Source organism: Propithecus coquereli, unplaced genomic scaffold (assembly GCF_000956105.1).
Source record: "Propithecus coquereli isolate 6110/MARCELLA unplaced genomic scaffold, Pcoq_1.0 Scaffold636, whole genome shotgun sequence".
NCBI lineage: Eukaryota > Metazoa > Chordata > Mammalia > Primates > Indriidae > Propithecus > Propithecus coquereli.
Window position 1 is genome coordinate 285,372 of NW_012152352.1, and position 23,852 is coordinate 309,223.

Below are 23,852 nucleotides of genomic sequence, written 5' to 3' on the forward strand. Positions count from 1 at the left end.
CTTTAGTGAATTTTTCTTCCAAGTCCTGGATTTTTTTTGTGGTTCCTTTGTGTTAGTTATTCATTTTTTCTTGCATATCATTCCGTTTTCTTACAATCCATGTTTGAAATTCTTCTGTCATTTTAGTGTTCTGAGTTTGGTTAATGTCCATTGCTGGGGAGCTGTTGTTCCTCTTTGGGGATGTGCTTTCCGATTGAGTCTTCATACTTCCAGAGTTCTTTCGCTGGTTCCTTCCCATCTGGATCAGTTGTTCCTTCTTGCCTTTAGATTGTTGTCTGGATAATGACACGCCCTGTTTAGTCTCTGAGCCAGCCCGGGGTGTTTGTGGGTGAGATTCGACCACACCCTTTATGATGAATCAGTAGATGCAGTAAAAGGGTGTGCAGGATGACCTCCCTGTCAGTAGGTGGCACTTGCAGGGAGGAGTGAGTTGCGGTGCTGTTTTTGGGTCCTGTAGCTAGCTCTTGTTCCTCTAGACAGGCCCTCTTGTGCCTCAGGTGGTGGCTGGGGCCCTGGGATTTCCAAGTGTGTCCTTATTCTCCACCTGACTTGGGACAGGACCAGGAGTTAGTCTGGGTGGGGCTGGGTTGGGTAAGCCTGCCCTCAGGCTCCACAGCTGCTGTTAGCAGGGGTCAAAGGTCTGCTCTTTGTTTCTGTGTAGAGCTGCCAGGAGGGGCTGAAATGGGTCCACTCAGCTGAAAGTCTGGGTTTGGGGGCTGGGGCTGTCCAAGACCTGCACTCTGGAGCAGGTCTCACTCCCCTCCACCCTCTCCCTCTCCGTGGCCTCTCCCAGGCCTCTGCCGGCAAGCGGGACCTCAGGGCGATGTATCTCCGCTGGCTGTGACGTGGGCCGGGCGCTTCCCTACCCAGGATCGTAGCCTGAGCTGGGTGCACAGCCCTCTTTTGGGAGGAGAGTTGCCGCTCCTGCACGCTGATCTGCCCCTCAAGGCACACACTCCTCAGTAGGCTCTTTCACAGATCTCTCTTCTGTGCAGGGGCAGTGCAATCGTGACCTAGGTGTATGGGGTCTAGTCTGCAGGCCTGTCCCCTGGGCTCTGGAGATCAATCCCTGACCCTGCCAGGGGGAGGGGTGCTGGTCTTGAATCACCTAGAGGGTACCCAAAGTGGATTGATTTCACTCCACCTCAGGATTTTCCCCGCTCTCCTGGAGTCCCCAGGCAAGTAGCACCTGGGAGGGCTGGCGGGTAGGGAACTCGCAGTCTGAGTACCCCTCAGTCTGCTGTACGGCCCCAAAAGGAAAGGTCCCGTTCCTTGGAGATGCCTCCGTGTGATGGCTAAATTGTCTCTCTGGGCACGCACGGGTAGGGAGGGGGAAGGAGAGAATGGAGCAGTATGGCGTCTGCCACTAGACTCCGATCTGAACCCAGGGAGGTGCCCCGAGCGGGCTGGGAGCCCGGCGCTGAGTCCGCAAGAGGCCACAGCTCACTGGCAGCAGCGGTCTCTGGGCTGGTGTCGGCAGGTCTCTCCAACTGCTCAGGAGCCCACCAGCAGCCAAGATGCAAGGGAGGGGGAAGTTAACCACTCCACCTACCCTTGTCACTGGTCTCCAAGCCTCTCGGGACCTTTCTCCTTCCAGTTCTCCTCCGTAACATCTTCCCATGGAGTGTCCTGTAGTTTCAGGCACGCTTCCTTCCGACCCTCACCCGATCTATGTTTTTCTGCTCGCTTATTTTTTTTCTCTTTCTTCTAAAATTCGTCTTTTTTGCAGAGACATTCTGACTGCTGGCTTTTCTTGTCCGCCATCTTGGCTCCTCCCCCGATAATGCTTGAGGTTCTTTTTTAATATAATAAATTGCCCACAGATCAGGAAATGTTGCCAACGAGGTATCAGGTCAGTGTGCTTTTTCCAGAGGGCTTGTTTTGGCCTTGTAAAGTCCATCTCATTCCTCAGACAGTCTGGGCATATCTGCAAGAGGGCATCCATTCCGAGTGCCAAGTTCCTCCCAGTGAGGTCAGGGAACAACTGGGTCATCAATGGGCTTGTGCAGATGTGGGTGTCTTTTGTCCCTTTCTTCTCAGCCTCCTTTCCTGTCTTTCTTTCCCCAAACATGAAATGTTGAGTGTTTTCAGCTTGTAAAGGTCCTGGGTCCTCTTGACTTCTCACTCTATTCTTTCTCAGAGGGATCTAATCTGCTCCCATGATTTTACTTAATGCCTAGGACACAAGTCCCAAATGTATATTTCTAATTCATATCTCAACATATATCTGTCAACTCAACATCTCCATTTAGATGTCTCAGAGGAACCTCAAATTCATTCATTATGATTAAAAGCTCAACTCACCATCACTGCCAAACATAAATGTTGCTCTCTCAGTAAGTGGTCCAACAACCATCCACGTATGCAAACTGGAACCTCTTGTTCCTCACTTTCCAATATGTAACCCATTTCCTACTGTTCCCGGTAGGACACAGCTCTCATACATCTCCTTGTCTTCACAGCCACTGCCAACTTCCCAGTCTAAGGCCACTATCAATAGCCCTCAAACTGTTTTGCCACAGGAAGTCACGCCTCCTCCAATCTGGGCGTGCCATACAGCTAGAGTGACATTTAAAAATACAAATATAATAGCACTCTCTTGCTTACAAGTTTTCTGTTGCCTGTCAGTGCCCCTAGGGTAAGGAGTAAAATACCGTGAACTGTTAACAAAGCTGTGCCCGTGGCCTCTGCCTCCAGGGTCCTCTATACTCCATTAAAACGTCAGTCTCTTTCCACCACCTTCAAGGCCTTTTATTCATAGCCATTCTGTTCCCTCTTCTTGAATATTTGAAAGGCTTTTTCCTTCCTGCCACTGAATACCCATTCCTAGCTATTTCTTTTGCATCTTTTAGGTCTCTATTTAACCAATACTTCCTGCAGATGCTTTTCCTGATTCTCTGGACAAAGTCAAGTCCATTAATTATACCCTGGCAAAGTGTCCTGCATATTTCTAATTACTTCGATGTCTTTTTTCCACAAAAGATAATCAGGACATAAGTGCAGGGATCATGTCTGTCTTGTTTACAGCTGTATCCCTTAATCTTATCAAACACCATGCTTGCGACATGTGGGCCAACCATGAGATTGATAAATATTTCCTGAATTAACTAATGCAAAATGGTTCTGATTTAGTCCTTCACTTGATAATTGCTCACAATTGGAGGAGAAATGCACATAAAACTCTAATTCAAGGCAGACTATGATAACGTATTACAGGAAATAAGTACATGGACTACTCAATCTTATGAAAAGAATAAAAGAACAGTTCCGGAAGGAGAATGGATACAGGAGGGAAGGCTTCTTTCTCATGCTGGGATATGAAGTAATCATGGACAGCTGACAAGACTTCGAAAAGCAAATGGTAACAAATAGTCCAGGGAGAGGGAAAAGTCTAGGCAAAGACATAGAAAAGGCAGGTATATACAGAGATGGGTGAACTGTGCCTAGTGGTGGTGAATACTGACATGTAGCAAGTGGCCAAGCTGTGGAAAGTTTTCATTATCAGGATTAAACTGTCAAGGAGAACCATTAAAGGTTTTATCATTGGAAGAATGATATAATCAAAGATGGCAAAAATTTCTTGACAGATTAGAATGGAGGTGTGGAGACCAACTAGTAGGCTATTTCAAACATTTCAGACACAAGGAGAGGAGGAAAGGAGTAGAAATAATTCTGCAGTAGACTGGACAGCTCTGGTCGAATGGAGAAGGGGTATGTCGTTGACTACGTGGAAAACCCAAACAGAGAAAGGACAGGGGAAGGATAGGAGATAAGTTCTATTTTGGAAACCCTAAATTCTATGAGCTTCCATGGTTAAAATATGGATCTAAGAAAAAAGATGCAAGGAAATTTCAGATGATCAGGCTCAGGGAAATTGTAATTGGTCCATAATCAATTAAAAATTAATACAAAGGCTTTGCGACAAACATTTCTAAAGTTTTTCAACAAACACATATTTTTATTAACAATGAAAAAACACAATAAAATTTTTTATATAATTACTGTCTCAATTTTCAGTATACCATGTGCCTGATTTTTATTTTATTTAGGAGTTAGGAACAAAGCTTCTCATAATTTTACTGTAATGTCATCCTCTCTTCAAAATAGGTAAGTTCCTGCAATTGCTAGGATGGGAAGAACTCAATTGTAACATGCTATTTCTCAGTAGAAGAATAATATCTTTAAATGTTAAAAAGAATTCCAGTCTTTGTAATAGGCTCTGTGCAAAAAGCTTAAAGTGACATACACAATTTTTTTAAAGGTCATTCTAATTTCAAAAACATTAACATCTGAAATTATGTCATCTTTAATTATCAAGACAATACCTGAAGAATAAAATGTAACACTTACTTTTGCTGCACCTATCTGTTCTTTTCGAAATTTCTCAAGTGGCGCAATTAATACATCATTAGCGTTTTGAATCTGAAAATAAAATGCATATATATTAAATTCTGTATAATTTCGTGCCAACAATATTGAAAAAGTATTGAATATAGACTGTTTTTGTTGTCTTGTTTGCTTCTATAAAAATACCTTACATGTTGTGTAATATTTTTCTCCTCTGTAATTAAGATGTTTTCTCACATTATTTTCCTTGATTCTAACAATAGTGTGAATAATATGAAAACAAGTACTTATTTTGGTGAAATCTTAGTTTGAATATTTAAATTTCCTCTGCTAAGATTTAACTAAGAAACAGCATATTGGGCATTAAATTTACAAATACCTTTAGTTACACTGGTTTAATGCAGCCAACTCAAGCATCATTTTAAAATTAAACCAGAAAAAAAGCTCTTCCATGTTGACACTAAAATGTTGGAATTCTACAGCTGCAAAATAAAATAAGGCTCATTTTTTTCCCTATTTAATTAGATTCTTCACACTTGGGATTTGCTGAATGTTCTCATAATATTTCTAACCTGATTAAAATAGTACCTGATTTCATCTTAATGAAAACCTTTTTATCCCCAAACTCCAAACTGGGATTTACTTAAACTTTAAAATGAATAAATCTTTTCATATTGATCTGTAAGAATATCACAAGTACAAGGTGCAAACACCAGGGACTGGATGCAATGAGATGGAAATTTCTATGGATAACATTATGCTGAAAGGGAATCTTGATTAAAAACAACTTTTAGAAAGCATTAAAATAAAAAGGAGGCCCAGTCAACAAAATTTATAATTTGTTCTACCACTATGATAACTGAACATGATCTATTACATGTAATTAGCAAATACTACAATAAAGAAAAAAGCCTATTTTTAACATATATTACCCAATTTTAAGATAGGTTAAAGGGTATACAGGAGTTCCTTGTACTATTCTTATATAACTTCTAAGTTTGAAATTATACCAAAATATAAACATTTCAGTAAAAGGGTTTCACTTTCACTTATTTTCATTAAACTGCAACTTTTATTTCTTAAATTCCATAATTAAAGTGCACAGAGTATACACAAAAATAAGAACTTGAGTGTTGACACCACCTTCTATGATCCTGTCAGTCTCCATCTGCAGAAAAATGAGATGACAGATCTTGAAAGGAGGACCTGAAATCTTGTGCTGGGAAAACATACAAAATAGATCAATACTCAAAATCTTTTCAAAAACCTTGAGGGCCAACTGCAGATATCTCTGACATCCATCATCTAATTCCCATTTGTGAATTCAGACAGGCATGCCTCCAGATTCACTGTGCAGCCGTCCTACTGGACAGAGATGACTGGAAATAGTTTAAAGTAGCTCACTTGTAATTCTCACTCTCTAAAACCTCTTTGCCCCCATGAAACCCCAAATATGTGTGTGTGTAGACATACACATATATTCAGATTTTACAAAGGTACTCAATAGCTGATTCAACCTTTAAAGCTAAGTTTGCATAAGAGGAAAGATAGTATCATGAGCACTTTAGTGTAAATTGGAGTAATAGCAACATTAAAGGCTACCATTTATTGAATGTTTACTTTACGTTGGAAACTGCAATAAGTCCTTCACAAGCATGAGCTAATATAAAGTTAATGAACTTAAACTGGGATATTTCTCAGGTGTCAAAAACCCTAGCAATAATGAGACTGAACAAGGTGACGTGCAGTACAGTGTTTATTATAGTACATGCATTTAAAATTGAGAATACCTGGGTTTAAACCAGGTTCTGTGGCTTACGAGCTGTTATTTAACATTCTGAGTATCAGCTGATCATCTACCTAATAACTTAGTTCTAAGGACTTAAGAGATAATGAATGTAAAACACTTAGCTCAGTGCCCTACATACAATAAGTGCTCAAAAATGATAGTTTTCAGTATTTCCAAATAATGTGATTATAAATTTCTTTCTATATTTATCTGCTTTATATACTTCTATACCTGAATCCATTGTATTTCTTTTTTGGTTGTGGTGTATTTATGTGCAACTATGAGAAGGCATTTTCCCATGAAAGTCTTGTAGATGGCCTTGGCTCTTTCATATCTAATCACTAGGTATTTTTATATATATTAAACATATGTGCCCATCACAGTGCTGAGATCTGTGGGAAAAGAAAAAACTTAAGGTATGGGCTAAACATTCCAGAAAGTTATAGTCTATTTGAGAAGAGAAAAATATGTAAATGTATTTATTCAACAATTTTAGGAAAACTGAAAGATGAAACTTGATTACATTGAGCCTAGCTACATGATAAACTATGCGGAAACTCTTATAAATAAATTAGGATTTTGACCACAAGACAGACCCATGAGAATTAGTCAAGGAAGTGTTTGGATGGTTGATATTAATTGGATACACCAAAGAGAAAGAATATTCTAGAAACAGGGAACACCATGAATAAAGGCAAGACAGTAGAACTAAGTATGGCATGTGGGAAGAGGGAGCGCAGTACAGAAAAAGAAAGTATTTATGAAGCATTCATTAAGAGTCAATCATGATTGTGAGTGCATTGACCAAGTTACAGGCCTTCAGTGAGCTTTTCTAAACTGGGAATAGTGAAATAAATGTGAGGCATGTGGAACAGTGTCTGGCACACAGCAGACTCCATAAAATTACTATATGTAGTTATTATTATCTAATAAGAACATTATCTAACTGAAAAAGGGAGTATACAACATCATTACTAGTGGGAATCTCAACTGAAATAAGTAAGAGAAGGCTGGATTACACCCAAAATGTAGTCAAAGAAGCCTGGATATGGAATCACTGCTGGCTTCTCAGAGGAATGATGTAAAAACTTTTTCTTAGAAGCCAGTTATAGGTGAGATAGTTTTGAGACTGAAGAGATGGTGACAACATTGGCCAGCTAAATGGCTGGGAGAGGAACTCAAGTCTGAACTGATAAGGGATGAGACCAGCTGCCTGCCTCGTTGACAGATGGGTAGCAGGGGACTCCAGAGACAGATCAACTAGAAAGAGGGAGAGGAATCAAAGAGGACACTAAGGTTTCTGCCTCAGATACCGGAATTTTGGTACCACATTCAGATTGGGCTAAATGAGGTAGGCGGTAGGCTTGGTAGAGAAGGAATAAAGACAATGAATTTTACTTTAGACCTATTACATCTGATGTCATCAGAACACTCAAAGGATTCTGTGGCAGAAAATCCCTTCTCACAATGGTAGAAATAATCAATATGAGTGAAATTTTTTAATTGGGAAAGAAAGAATTATGAAGGAATACATAAATGTATTCACTCAATAATTTTAGGAAAATTAAAAGACAAAACTTGATTACACTGAGGGGCTGATCTCATACATTAAGACCTTGGCATTCACACTGATATCTAATGGTTTAAATCTCTCCTAAAACCCTTCTGTGGCTGTTATATAAATATGACCTGGAAATCAAAAGCCGGAGACAAGTATTATTTCCTAGCTCCATTTCTTCCATATTTCTTGGTTTATTTATCCTTGTTTTTGTATTTGCTTCATTTTTTCCCCTCTTTCTCCCCTCTGCCTCCCCCCTCCCCAATTCTCTTAATGTGAAACTGAAGGAAAAAAGAATAAGAAGGGGCAAAGGTACTAAACAGAAAAAATGAGGACAGGGGAGAAAAATATCCAATAGGGTGATAGAGATAAAAATAGAAATGATTCACTGTGTCTTACATGTCAAATACCATACCAACGTCTTCGCAATATAGAGATTCAAGTCAATTTCATATGAGTGATGAAGCTGAACATCTCAAAATCATCTGGAATATACTAAGAACTTGAGTGTTAAAGTTAGACAGACCCAGCTTCTTTTGAATCTCAGCTCCAAAATTGATAACACTGTCTTCATCCCTATACATCTTAAGGTTTTCATAAATATTAAAGGCAAAATAAATATATATATTTTTAAACATATTTGGCATAATTTGGCATATGGCAGGCTCTTGATAAATGTTAGCTTCTTCAAAGAATTAATTGAATGTCTACTCTATTTCATAACTGTCCTAAGCAGTCTTACAGTTGCCCCCAAATGATTTAAAATGTAGTTATTCAAAGCTAAAAATTAGAGTCCAAATTAATGGAACAGGACGGTACTTCTCCAGAGGAGAGGCCTAATAGTAGATAACCATGAACCTAAATTTTTCCATAAACAAATGTAACATATGCATGATGTTACATCTGAACTATGATGCTACTTTTGTGGGCAGTCAATGGCTGCTGTTCACAGTAATGTGAATTTAAATTCAAGAGATCAAAATGGAAATGCCAGCACTCAAAGGGCACTGAGTGGATTCACAACCTGATTTCGCTGACCCTCGTCTTTGTATATCCCCCAGGGACTGCATGGCTTTCATCCCTACAACACTGGTCAAGCATGTAGATAAAATGCTTCAATTCTGAAGTAATCCAAGTGCGAAATAAAGAAAGTGTTAAATTTTTGGTAGGATTAAAAGAGTGACTCTTGCTACTGCATAATGAAAAAAAATGACATACAAAAGGGCAGACAACCCTTATCTAAAATGTGAATTAGCATGCAACTGCGGTGACAAACCTTGCAAAAGTTAAAAAACAAATCTAGCGAACTGCAATTTTGGGTCCCATGAAACTCTTTCACATCAGATTTACAAAACAGGGTTGATGAAATTCATTCCAGAAGGGTAATACTGAGGGTAGAGAGGGTGGCGGGGGAGGTGAATCAAGTCACAGAGTTCAGCAGATTCAAGATCCTGTAATACTGCGGAATGTATGACTTTGCACAACCTTACTAAGCTGCTTTAGGAAAAATACGAAAGTAATTTCAACACTTCTCCCCCTCCCCCGATACTGATGATAGTTTAACTTCTTGAAAATGTCTTATTACGGTAATTAAGAAACTTGTAATTCCTAGCTATTTCCTAAATCTTGGGTTTTAATAACTTATTTTTGTAGATACTGGTCCATATTTAAAGTTAAAAATAATTTCACTTATTTTCAATAGAAGAGAAGCAAATCTGTTTGGTAATGCTTTACAATACCGCATTTACCAGGTAGGCACACTTTAACTGTGGATAGGTTACGGTAAGCCAGGCAATTAAGTTTCCTGTCACTTTTCTTTTGCTATTTCAAGTGGTTCTAATCCACAGCCACAAGGGAGTGCTCATAAATCACTCAAAAGTAATGGCTAAAAATGTTCTTATGTGGCTAGAAGAATGATTCTCCAAATACATTTGGGTTTCTTTTTTCCACATATACATGAATTATAATTTTCTATAGATCATGGATTTTCAAGTGCTATCCTACAGGAATTTTCAGTGCTAGCTTTTTACTGCTGAGAACCTTACCACACTTACTTGTTCGCTAAACAAAGTAGTAAAGGAATGAAAGAAATCTGAAAGGTAATTCTCCTTACGGTTATACTCTTAATACTTTCTCTTCCCTTTTCAGGATTTGCTTAAAATCTAATGTTGCTGGTGCCAGTCACTGCTCGTCACTAATTAATGACTGTATGTCCCATTATCCTACCACTTATTAGATAGTACCAAGATGTAAGAACAATTATGATTCTCTAACCTCACACTTTCAAAGAAACTAAAAAGTTTTGAAGCAAAGATTTTATGATACTCTGCAGTACTATTTAAAGCAATTGCTTAAAGCTACAATAGACTATGCTATTTACAACAAGAAAACATGGATGGTATAGCTCATTGTTAAAATTAATTTCTGGTTGAGGCGCCAATAGAGCCAATCTGCACAAAGTGGAAAGATCACAAAGGTACGTAATAATGAGTGGGCTGGACATAATGCAGAAGGTATCTACATCGTCTCCAATGTAAGAATGGATTATTTTCCCATTGGTATTTGCAACTAAGAAATCACATCGGAGTTCTAATTTGAGGTTACAAGCAAGCATCTCTCCTCTGCCTTGTCCCAAACCCTGTCCACTTCCTCCCACCTCAACTGCTTCTCAGAAGGAAGCTCTGGCAAGGGGTAGGGGATGCGCATTAGCCTGGGCTCACTCCCAGGTACTAGTCAATTTAACTCTCCACAGCTACAGAAAAGACAGTCTTTCTCTAGGTCAGTAAATCCAGAGTGCTTCCAAACTAGAATTCAAAGGCCAAAGCTTACATGAGGTGCAGAGAACAGGCATATGAACAGGACCTACATACAAGAAGTAATCAGAAGCCAAAAACTAAATGCATTTTACTTTATGTCCTTTAATGTGAGCAAATTACTCTGAAAAAAACTTCTCTTAAAAAAAGTGCTATGTAAGGCTATTTGGATACTACAGTCATCCATTTAATTCCTGCTTGAATGTCACTTGTTACTGCAGTATTTGACTGTTTTGATTCTACTTAACAAGGCAGTGTTTCATTATAATCCCCATCCCACTGGACCTCCTCTGTTGAGATCCAACTCTCACTTGAATTTTACTTTCTTCTTTCTCTATTTTCATCAGCAATATTGATTTATAATATATTTTTTCTTATGAAAATGATATTTTATGAAAATATATTAGGAAAAGAAATTTAAGTTTTTGGAGAATTGTGCTATACGAATCCCCTCTTCTTTTTCAGAAGTAGAGGCGATACACTCCCCAGGAGAGTGCTCTGATTTGTATCTAATTAATCCTTGGCCTATCAGGGGTGAGGAGACTTTTCATGTTGGAAGGCCACATAATTTAGCTAAAATCAAATAAGGCTGCATTCAAAAAACTTCAATTAGATATACTTAAAAATATACATTGTTTTGTAAAAGTCTATTATGTACTTAATAATTTCAAAAAATGAAAACTATTTGTTAATTTTAAAGTTATCTAAACTTTTAATGACTTTGTTGTATCTGTTTTTGTTGGAAAGCATTTTGAATGTTTGGTTGCAGCATGGAGGTCCACAGTTTCAGCTGATCCTCTGGATTTATCAGTCATTTGCGACCTTAAAGGAGTCTTGATTTGGGTTAGGTAGGAGAATGCAGATTCACAGAAATAAGTGGTTGAAAAGCAAGAAAGCATTTTTTGGGCATGTTGCTGAAGGCGTGGGTATTCTATTGCATTTTTCCATACTTCAATTGGATCTTTCTTAGCATCAAACAATGACTTTAAAATGCCATCGGCTGAGAGCTCAATCGATTTCATCTGTAGTTCTTTAGGCGCCTTGGTAATATCAACTAGGTCATGATTCTCAAAGTCAGTGAACCTTTCATTATAGTCTCCAATTAATAGGTCTATAACAGCTGCATATTCTTCAAATAATTCACATATATCATCGTGCTCATCAATGACCTTTGCTAACTGGGGAAAATGTTCACCTGAAATTTCCTTTTGAAGAACAAGTTTTGAAAAAACTTATAACTTGTTTTGAAAAAAGATAGCTTTTTTTGAAATGCTTGGATTTTTGCCACATAGCATACATAGACTTAGTTTTACCTTGCAAAGAAATATTCAAGTTGTTTTGATTTGACATGATATCACACAGAAATGCTGTATTCCTATAGAAATCTTCTTTCAATAATTCACATTGCTGATTCTGTTCTTCATAAAATTTAACTATCTGTTCTCACAGAGAGAAAATTTTGGCTAATATCTGTCCTTGAGATAGATAACGCACTTTAGAATGATAGGGCAAATCCACACTGAGCACCTCATCCTTCAACTTCAGCATGTTATGAAACTGATGATGCTGTGTTGCATTTGCATGGCTATAGTTAATAATACTTACAACTTCTTGCGAAGTGTCACTTAAAATAGTAGCTTTAGCACAGAGATTTTGTTGATGCAAGATACAATGAAAAGAAATGAGAGCATCTGGAACTTTTAATACTTTCTTTATCTGTGCAATAAACCCTTCATGTTTTCCTGTCATCGAAGGTGCACTGTCTGTACACTCACTAAAGTTACCAAATTTGGTCCAACTTCACAACATTTACCTTGAAAATTGCTGAAGATATGTATTCCCTATGTTCTGATTGCAAGAGTGCCCAAAGCAAGTAACCCGTCATAGCAAAGAAAATCTTTTGTTATGACCCAAATGAAGTATAAAACATACAAGTCAACAGCATCAGTTGATTCATGCAAAGCAACTGAATATTATATATTTTTCCCTTTGAAGTTATCACTTTAAGTTGTTCTGTTAAATTGAAGACTAAGTCATGCTGCCAATCAGTTATGGTTCTCCTTGATAGAGGCAGTTGTTTGTACTTTGAAACGTTATTGGGGTCGAAGCATCCTACAACTTTGAAAATGCATTCTTTCACAGTTTCTACATCACTAAATGGCTTCCCTTTTTTCCCCAAGTATATAAGCTACTTTATAGGTTGCTTCAGTGGCATTATTTCCAGGTCTTATTGGTGCTTGAAAGAATTGTCTTTGCTTTTGCTTTACATCTTTTAATTTCTGCGATACAATCTTTTGTGCCTCTCCCTTTAATTTAAAATATCTGTGGTCCTTATGAGTGTTACAATGCTGATGAGCATTGAATTTCTTTAATGTTGATATTGTAGCATAACAAAGCAAGCAAATCATCTTATCTTTAGCAGAAACAATACAATATTGCAATTCCCAACCCTCATTATCAAATCTGTTTTCTTCCTTCGGTGTTCTCTCGATCTTCTTTGACATGATGGTCTGTTGAGCAGAATTAAAAAATACTGTCGAGCTGTGTAACTATGCACAAATTCCACTTCAAACCAAAACACAGTGTGCTGTTGTCAAAAGCTGGTAATAGACTGGTGTACTCAACCCCCACAAACTCTCGCCAACCAGCCTCGGGTGGTAGTGGCACCAATCCAATGGGGAAAGTTAGAACTAAATCATGACCATAGCAGCCATCAGTTTAGTCCTTACAGCTTACTATTGTTCTAATTGTGCCAGTCAATCTGGGATGATTATTTTGTTGAAACTTATTTTATTCTTTGGTATTTTAAATACATTCATTTTAAAAATAAAATAAAAATATAAAAGACGGACAAAAATATATTGATAAAAATAAAAGGATTTGTTCTGTAAAATTTGGATTCAGTCAAAAGGCTGTACTCAACGTCCTAGAAGGCCACATGTGGCCTTACGCCACAATTTCCTCATCCCTGGCCTATACTCTAACAACTATGTAATCTTGATCAAATTACTCAAACTAAGTCTTAGTTTCCCTTTTGGTATAATGAAGATGATAATAATATGTCTTTATCTCATAGCCTGTTTAGAAAAAGTAAATTCTTTAGTTTATATCCAATGATTGTTAGAGTTTGTTAATAAATATAAAGCATACATTGCTTCCTATTAAATTAATTCTTTTGAGTAGGCCAATTGTAATGCATCTAGATATCACATTTTTAAATGACTTAGGACACTACTATAGGAGTTTTAGCATAAGAGAGTGAAATCTCACCAGCACATACTTGATGTCAAAGCTCCTTAACTATACAAGAGTGGTTAACAGGGGCAAAATGGCAAGCAATCCTCTCTGCTTCTAGAGCTGATGAGCTTTGACTTATACTGCTGAGTGTAAGTCAAGTTAAAGTTTACTATTTTTTAATGAAAGTATCTATACTCGTTAGGTGGAGGAATGGAAAACCAATCAACCAAGAAGGAAATGACCACTTTCACAGAATCTAGCAGAGAAAGTAGGGGAGGGGAGTAGATTGCAAAATTTCATATAATCCACTGCGATCTAATAATGCTATAACACTAGGGTGTACAAATAAAATGCTCTGAGTACCGAGTTATTTGAACCAGAAAGGTAAGTTATTTATTTTAGCTTTCTTGTTGTTCTTAAGCTACTTTTGCTTTATTCTTTTTCACCCAGCAATCTCTAATGGGAGGTTAAACTAAGAATATTTTTTAAACATTTAAGGACTGTGGAAACATTTTTAAACACCAGATGTAACCATAATATACTGACTCCTCACAAACTTGGGTCTACTTATTGACATCCTGATTACTACTTGTTCATTTATAACTCCATCACAATGGAGGCTAAAAAAGAAAAAAAAAAAAATCAGAAAAAAAAAAACCCTGCTTTTCAGGCTTTTCAGCTATAAATAACAAGATATGTGAAAGGCCAAATTAGAATTGACATCTTAAAAGCTACTTAAAATAATTATTTGAAATATCGTGCACATGCATTCAAATTTAACAAACACTTTTCTTTCAATTTTGACCAAAAGGTATGCATTTAGGAAAACAATTTTATGGATTTTTCAAAAGACTGTATTAATTCAAAGATCACACAAGGAAGACATTTAAGTTATACCATTCAGAACCTGTGTTCTCTAAAGGAGATTTAAGAAATGTTGCACCCCCAGTTGTTTCTCTTCAATAGGTTAATTAATCACTCCGGTATCTGGCGTTCTGCAGGGATACTGGTAAGGTTCCTTTGGCCTGTCTTCTACCTTTGCACACACAGCCCAGGGTCTACTGAAATTTATCCCTTTGGAGGCACCACTATTACATTTCAGTGATGCTCCTATGTTTGTTGAACTATAGGAAATGGAGAAAAATGTTCCCATAACACAGCTGCCCCATGTCTATGGATACTCTCATGCTCATGAAAATAACCCTCTCCCACTCATCCACCTCAAAAATCCTAGATACTGTATATCGTAAAGTTGAGCTAATTGTGGCCTCAAAATTATTTATTTTTCCAGGTCCTAACCCCTAACGATGAGGGAGGGACAAGTGGCTTTGTGTGTGTGAGCGAGTGGAGGGAGCTACAGCAAATCAATAATTTCTATAATTCACTGTTTATTCCCTCGCCCCTACCCTCCACCTTAATGGTATTTCTTCTTGCTGATACTGCTCTACTCCTTCTTGGTATTCACCACTAAGAGTATCTTTGGACAGAGAAATTAAAATCACTTATCTGTTTTAAATCCTTCATTTGTGAATTTAAGTAAACTTCTGATAGTCTTTGCAAGTTTAATTCTTCATTTGTGAATTTAAGCAAACTTCTGATAGTCTTTGCAAGTTTACAAAAGCAAAGAAAACTCATTAAACAAATTCCCGGAGTCATAGTTATTTTACAGCAATTACATTTTAGTAGCTGAATGTTAATGTATTGTAATCATAATTGTTCAGTATTTAGATAACGGCAGATTGTTAAAACTTTAAGAAAGACTGAAGATAACCCAATGTATATGTAATTTCTTAAATTTCTTATTGCATTTGTCCATTAATGGGGAGAGAATGGGAGTAATGATGAGGATAGGGGAAAGGAGGGAAACAAGGAAGGAATTATGCAGGATAGATACACATATAAACAAAGCAGAGAATGGCCTAACTAATGCAGGGGATAATTAAGAAATTAGACGGATAGGTTGGGGGCCAGTGGTGTGCTAGGCAGGGTCATAGTGGCTCATGGAACCTTTACGCACATCTCTTCCCAACTCGTATTACATGAGCTTGAGTTCAAATCAGCCAAGGTGGGAGGATTTACACCATGAAAATCAGGAAGCACTACAAATCATATTTCTCACACACACATAAACACACATGCATGCACATGCACACACATGCCAGAGTGCCAGTAGTTAACTTTTTACCAGCACACCACTGCCTAGAGCCACACATGTACAGTTAAGAGTTGCTTAATAATGGCGATCCATTCTGCAAAACATACCATTGGGTGATTTCATCCTTGTACGAACATCCTAAGTGTCCAGACACAAACCTAGATGGTATAGCCTACTATACCCCTAGAGTATGTGGTATACCCTATGGCTCCTAGGCTACAAAACAGTAGGGCATATTACTTTACTGAAGGCAATTTTAACATAATGGTTAAGTATTGATGTATCTAAATACATCTACACATAGAAAAGGTACAGTGAAAATATAGTGTAAAAGATAAAAAATGATACACCTGCATAGGGAACTTACTATGAATGGAGCTCGTAGGACTGAAGTTGCTCTGGCTGAGTCAGTAAGTAGTGAGTGAATGTGAAGGCCTAGGACGTCACTATACACTACTGCAGATTTTATAAATAAACATTGCACACTTTGGCTATAATGTGTTTAGTTAAAAATTTTTATTTCTTCAATAATAAATTAATCTTAGCTTACTGTAACTTTTTGAATTTTTTAACTTTTGACTTTTGTAATACTACGTAGCTTAAAACACAAATACATTGTACAGTTGTACAAAAATATTTCCTTTCTTTACATCCTTAATCTATATGCTTTTTTCTATGTAAGTTTTTTATTTTTTACTTTTTAAGCTATTTTGTTAAAAATTAAGACACACAGTAGCCTAGGCCTACCCAGGGTCGGCATTGTCAATATCACTCTTTTCCACCTTTACATCTTGCCCCACTGGAGGGTCTTCAGGGACAATAACACACATGGAGCTGTCATCTACTATGGTTAACTTTTTTTTTAATAAGAAGTACACTCTAAAATAATGATAAAAGGTATAGTACGGTACATACATAAATCAGTAACACAGTGATTTATTATCATCATATCAAGGATTACACACTGTACATAATTGTACGTGCTATACTTTTATACGAGTGGCAGTGTAGTAGGACTGTTTGCACCAGCATCAGCACAAACACATGAGTAATGCATTGTCTATGACATTAAGATGACTAGGACATCACTAGGCTACAGATATTTTTCAGTTCCATTATAACCTTATGGGACCACAGTCATATAAGCGGTCCATTGTTGAACGAAATGTCATTATGAGGTATATGATTGTATATAAAAGACAGGCAGCATGAATACTGTTGCTCTTGTTAGCAAGTAATGTTTACAGCCAACATTTTGTGATCATTCCTTCCACGTCCAGGTTCAGCCTTAGAATCCTTCACAAGCCAGCACCGTAGAAAGCGGCTATCACTCAGATCTGTGAAGCTAAAACTGTTATCAGTGCTAGAGGAGAGGTTTCTTCCAGTGTTGCTATGGAAGCTCAGAATCCCAAAAGCCTTGCTTGGGTAAAAGTAAGTTTAAGTGTAAAGACATATAAATGGATTTAATCTCTTGGGTTTGGGGAAGGACATATTAATTGAAATGGTATAGGCTAACAGATACATGTTTAAGAGAGATGCTTTAATATTATAACTAGATACAAAGGGATCTTGTATAGTTAATACTCATTACTATTGTTTGTAGTTTAATATAGGTGTCTTCCAAATAAATACATAATGTATAACAGTCACATATAATGGTTCAGTCAAGGACAGACCACATAGACTACAGAGGTCCCATAAGATGATAATGGAGCTGAAAAATTCCTATCACCTACTAATATCATAGTTGTCATGACATCACAGTATAAAGCATTACCTTTTCTATGTTTAAATATGTTTCAATACACAAGTGTACACAATGCATTACCACTGTGTTACACCTGTCTATGGAATGCAGTACGGTAACATGCTATATAAGTTTGTAGCCTAGGAGCCAAAGGCTATATACCACATAGCCTAGATATGTAGTGGGCTATACCATCGAGATTTGTATAAGTACACTCTACAATGTTCACACAATGACAAAACAGTCTAATGACACATTTCTCAGAACATTAAGTGATGCATGACTACATGCATCTACCTGTACAGTCCTCCAGCCCTTCACAGGTAAAGATAATGGGATCAATTTTTTAATAGTCACTGGCTAGCAAAGTTCCTTGCCATGATGGAGATTCAAAACATGAATTCTGATAGCCTTAATTGGTACCTGCAATAAATTACTAAAGCAAATACTGTTCCTCATAATATTACTGAGAATGGCAACCTTCCTGTGGAAAACTAAATATTTTTGAAAATAACAAAAGTATTTCCATGGTATGTATTTTGACATATGCCATATAATACAGGTAGCAACCTCTATCTATACAGCTAGGAATCTGACTGTAAGCTCATTGTTTTAACCTTTAAAAGATGATCACAGAAAAAAAATAACTGCTCATGTTCAATGACTTCTTTATATTCACTCCTTTATATTCTTTATATTCACTCATATTCTTTCTTTACTTAGAAATTGATTTTCCATAAGAATACAATCTTGTACTTCAAGTCAAAACCTCACATAGGGCAGGCCATTATCATATGAATGGCCATAGTAAACCAAAATGGAAAGACCAGTAACCCTGAAAACTTAAGAGATAGATATCACCTTCCAAATCCTTCCTACATTTTCTTCTTTGAAGTTGATTTCATTGCTATGCTGAACTGAAGACTGGAAAAAGAAAAACACATGGCTTTGTTAGATCTTTGGCTAGAAACCAGGAAAGGGGTTGGTGGCAAGAAGGGAGGAGAGTTACACAACAACAGCGGAAGATTAAAGGGGTGTTCCCATAAGGAAACTGGGGATGTGGATTCTAGAGCAAACAGATAACAAGAATTATTGAGCTCTTACTATGGGGTCAGGGAGTTATCCTTCAGTCTTTACAACAACGCTAGGAAGAAGGTAATATTATTATTCCCATTTTACGGATGAGGACACTGAGGCCCAAAGACGCTAACTAGTTTGCCCAAGGTCACAAATAGCTAGTAGGTATCAGAGCTAGGATTTGAACCTAGCCACCCTGGCTTCAAAGTCCACATCCCTAACCACTCTATTATCCCTCATTGCACCTCCTCTCAGATGATAAAGAATATACTGAAGGGCCAAAAATAAGTTTTACTTCCAAATAAAGTTATGTTAAATGTGAATATGGCTATGCAAACATTTAAAAGAATAAAAAAAGTAAAAGTTAAAACCAAAAAGAACTGAAGAGTGAAGAGATTATATATTATTTTCGTATTTTCAATTTCTAAACCTTGAAATGTAGATATAGTGTTCTATCACAAATCAGTTTTGACAACTGATACGTACTATCTATTGCTTCCCCACACACAGTTTCACTATTGTGCTGATGCCACATTTATGTGTGTGATAAAAAGTCAACTTGCCAAGAAGAACAATGATTGTCTTGATTTACGAAATGCTTAGTTGCAATAACATGAGTTAAGGATTAGCATGGCTACAGGAAACATTAGGAAGGGATCCCTACAATTATTAACTTAAAGTAGGAAAATTTCTCCCACATAATTCTACCCAATTACGGTTTGAGAAATGAGTAAAAAGGAGCATTCCTTCTTCAGAAACGTAACCATAGTCGTACTATCTTTTCCTAGTTCACTTTCCCTGGAACGACACTTACTTGGGATGTTTATGTCACATGCTATCTTGATATAAATAAACACAGGAAACATTGTAATTAGAACTTGTACGGCTAAGAAAAAACAGGACCAGAAGCTAATACACACACAAACAGTATATCTTTACTATAAACTACCCCCATAGTGTCTGCTTGGATGTGAACATTTTAAGGATCTCTGGGGGTTAGGTGGTAGAGAAAATAATCTTTTTAAATAAATAATTCCTTAATTGAATAAGCCAGCAAACTGAATCAGAGGGTTGTTAAAAGTAAAATCAGGAAAAAGTAATTAATAGAGAAAAACTTCACAGTGCTAATGCAGAATTATATAAGTCCATTAATACCCAAAAGTTATTTAAGTTCTACAATTTAGCAAACAATAGATATGACTTATTTTGCAAAGATTTTCTTTTAAACTTTCCCAGGCATTGGAGCACAGGCTCTTAGTCATAGCTAAGAATTACTTCCCAAATAAGTTCCATATGTTATAACTCTCAGCCCTGGTCTTTTCCAAATCCAGATCTGGTCATAAACTGTGGGCCAGTTTTCCACACTGTACAGCTGTCAAAAACCTTTCTTACCCAATGAAGTAAAGAGACTCTCTCAGCCCTTTCTGTGAGGTCTTATATCATGTGAAATACGAGTGATATGTCAATACTAGAGAAATTCTCTTTACAACACATGACAAACAACATAAAAAAAAAAATACACTTTTCCTTATCTGTGAAAAGTATGTCCCAGCAGAAAACACAATCATTTAATAAATCATTAACATCTGACCTCTTTGGTCTTACCCTCAGGCCATGGCTTGAATTACATTCAGTGCATAGAACTAGCTACAAGGATGTTTAAGATTCTTCTCCAGAAAATGAAGCTTGGAAACTACTTTCCTTCCAGACAGCCTCAGACATTCACATTCTCCTGTGTGCGTCGTGATACACACAACTGGAATAACGCAAAGCAGTGACACTATGCTATGGGACACCTAAATCATTCTAGGTAATTATGAAAAATTATTTTTTTCCTCCTGAAAAATTAAGAGACATTTATTAGCAGAAAAGAAATGTTAGCTCCTCAGATGCCCAGTTTACATGAGCAGGGAGACAGTTGCTGGTTGTAAAACTTTATTTCCTATCTCCATGCTAAGCAGGTCCCCAAACATAGAATCCTAACAACAAAATAATCCCCATCACTCCTACTGTCAATAATCACATCATGTTTATTTGTGTAACTTTCTGCCTTTAGTAATGTCATAATGTATCCCAGTATGTGACTAATTAAGGCATGTTTTAATTAATTCATTTGAAAATATTGGATGAAAACATGAATCCTTTTGGATGACTTGGGAATATAATAAAAACAAACTGCATGTTACAGCCACCAAAGGAAAAATAGCTTTGCATACTAACATAGAGACATAAGGCTAATGTCATCGGTGCACCTCACCCTGAAGTTTCCACCCCATCCCTGCTTTATATGGTGTCCTCACAGCATCTAGGTGTATCTTCATGGCCTTTTGATCTAGATGAGCTTTCAAGAATTCTCTTTCAGAGTAAAAGAGGAAAAGACAGACTCAGCTAACTTACATTTATCTTACATTTCAAGATAAGAGAAAACTCTACACTCTGTCAATGGGTCAACAAACGCATTTTCATGCTTCAAATATCAGGTGGAGTGAAGGCTTACAAATCTTGTCTCCAACCCAGACATTTCTGCAAAGCTCCTTTTCTGTAAACTAAGTGTTTGTCCCACTCCCATCCGGCACCTCAAAAACACACCTTCAGAACAGGTCCCAGACTTCTCCACTCTGATTTGTCTCCTCTCGGTGAATGGCACCAAGTTCAGCCAACTGCCCAACCATCCCAGACCAGGGTCTCTCCATCTTCCAAGATCTCCTCATGGCCTTAGCATGCACCCCACACGACTCTCCAGGATTACAGCAATGACACACTACTCAGCACCCAGTGTCACGACCCACTCATATTTAACTTTCCAGCTGCCAGAATGGTCTCTAAAAGAGGGAGATACGTTACTTCCCAGCTTTTATCATTGCTCCCCAACCTTCAGTACAAAAGACCTTCCCTTCACCCAGTATCCAAAGGCGCTTAATGAAGAGGCCTCCCCTTCCCCCCTAACAACCTTTTCTGCTGCCACTCCCACATGGGAAGTCTTCCCTTATAAACTCTAGATCACCCTGGACCTTCTCACATCCTCCTTCCCTGGTTCACTTGTTCCCTGTCCGAATATCTCTTACTCATCCATTAAACCCCAGCCCAAGTGCCGCCTTCTCAGTGAGCCTTCCCTAACATCCCAGTTTAAGTCTCAGGGCCCCTCTTCAAACTCCCACAGGCTACTGATCACACCACTGTCACAGCAGATGACAGACCTCTGGAGGTCACAATGCACATGAGTCTCTCTTCCCACCCAGATTATTTTTGAGGAAATGCCTATGCCTCCAGCTTTCATTTTTGTATTCCCCAGGGCCGAGGGCAGTATCTGAGGCATATCGTTATTGGCCAAAAAATATTTCTTGACACAAGCCCATTGCTGGGAAGTGGGGATAGGGGAGGAGGTGACAGGAAGAGTTAGAAGACAGGAAGGTATAGAACGGAAAATGCCAAAATCAAACTTAAATGTTAAGATGGACAACATCAGACTTTACATTCATGCAAAGTAAATGTCATTTTCTTATTCATATACCAGTTTCACGCTCAAACAACTGTCTATTCATTCGCATACTACTTGGGTGTGAGGGGTTCTGATGAACCACTGAGGAAAAAAAACCTGATATGTACGGATTCAGTGTGAAGACCCCCTTTGTCTCTTTTTGGAGAAAGAGAGGATTTTAATAGATAGCAAATGTAGACCACCATCTACTCCTGCATGCCAGTTTACAGGTTTTCATTACATATACAAACAAAAGGTTAATTACCTCATTACATTTTCACTTCTACTTTCAAAAGGTGAATGGATGAGATTAACTTCCGGAACTTACTCTGTTTCTTTATCAACTCGAGTTACCATTTTGGAAATCAACGTTGAATAAGGAATAGGGAAAGGGTAGGGAGAATAGGCCTGCTAAATGCTATTTGGCAAAATATCCTATCCCTTGACATTTATTAGGGATAAATAAGCAATGGCCTGCTGTCTTACCATTGGAAGAGGCCTTGCTACCCTGTGCCAAAAATTCAATTAGGCTTAAAAACAATCTTGGAAAAACAAGGGGGTCAAAAACACAGCGCTGTCCTCTTTGAGCTTAGTTAAGGAACATACTATCTACATTACAAGGTACAAAATTACATTCCTGTGTTACAATTAGAGCACCTGGACAAAAAGGCAAAAATAAGGTCAAGCCTAGGTCAAATTGTGACGTGGATAAAATTTGTTTTCAGAAACTTCTACCTCTTTAGCTCCGCCCAGGTAGACTTTGTTTGGCCTTTATTCAGACTATATACCACCACCTTTCTCCCCCATTGTAGCCTCTCACCAAGGACTATCCTCCCAGGGAACCTAAGTTTTAAATATTACCAATCATTACCACATTCTTTGGCCCACCAATAAAATCTTATTACTGGCATGGCTTCTTTCATGAAGACCTTACTCCATGCTTCCTAGTGACTAGTAAATCTGATAATTTGTGATTTACTGACAGGGCCTAATATGCTTCTCGTGCTGTGAAAGCTAATTGCCCTGGAATCATGTAAGACAGGACGATAATCCAATGATCAGACTTTCAGTGTCATGGATGGTACCATGAGGGAGAGAACTGGGTTGGTGAAAAAACAGTTGCCTGCTTTATCTACATGTATGGCAAAACTTGAGTAGGTTCTTAAATGAACTAATGACAACTTTATTTTAGATCAAGTTCATAACAAGATAACATAGTAATAATGCTTGCCTTCTCAGTTTACACAGAGAGATGATGGTGAAGGTAGGATCAATAGGTACATACTCAATGAAGGTTTATTGTCTCAACCAGAAGCAACAGATTATTATTCTTCATAACCTTTCAGGTGAGAATTTAAAATTAATCACAAATAAAGTGATAGTAAACTGAAGCTAGATGTTTTTGGTTTAGTTTATAATACTTCAACCTTCAACCATTAGGCGATAATTCATGAGTTAATACCTGTAACTCAATCATTTCAAGCAAATATTTATTGCAAAGTAAATACAAAGGACCTGCTCTCATGGAGCTTATATATTATGGTTCAGGAAGACGGTCACATAAGCAAAAAATAAACAGGATAATGTCAGATCATGATAGGAGCCACAAAGAAAACAAAACAAGCTGATGGCAGTAGGGGGCACTAAACTA

The 23,852-nt window shown here is 37.6% G+C and overlaps 1 protein-coding gene across 1 annotated transcript in view; it reads right to left on the minus strand.

Annotated features, from left to right (window-relative positions):
- Positions 1 to 23,852, minus strand: part of ARHGAP42 (Rho GTPase activating protein 42) — a 333,741-nt gene that overhangs the window by 166,814 nt on the left and 143,075 nt on the right. Inside the window, exon 4 of the mRNA XM_012659813.1 lies at positions 4,351 to 4,422. Within this exon, the coding sequence (XP_012515267.1) occupies positions 4,351 to 4,422 (72 nt within the window). The remainder of the gene's footprint in view (positions 1 to 4,350; positions 4,423 to 23,852) is intronic.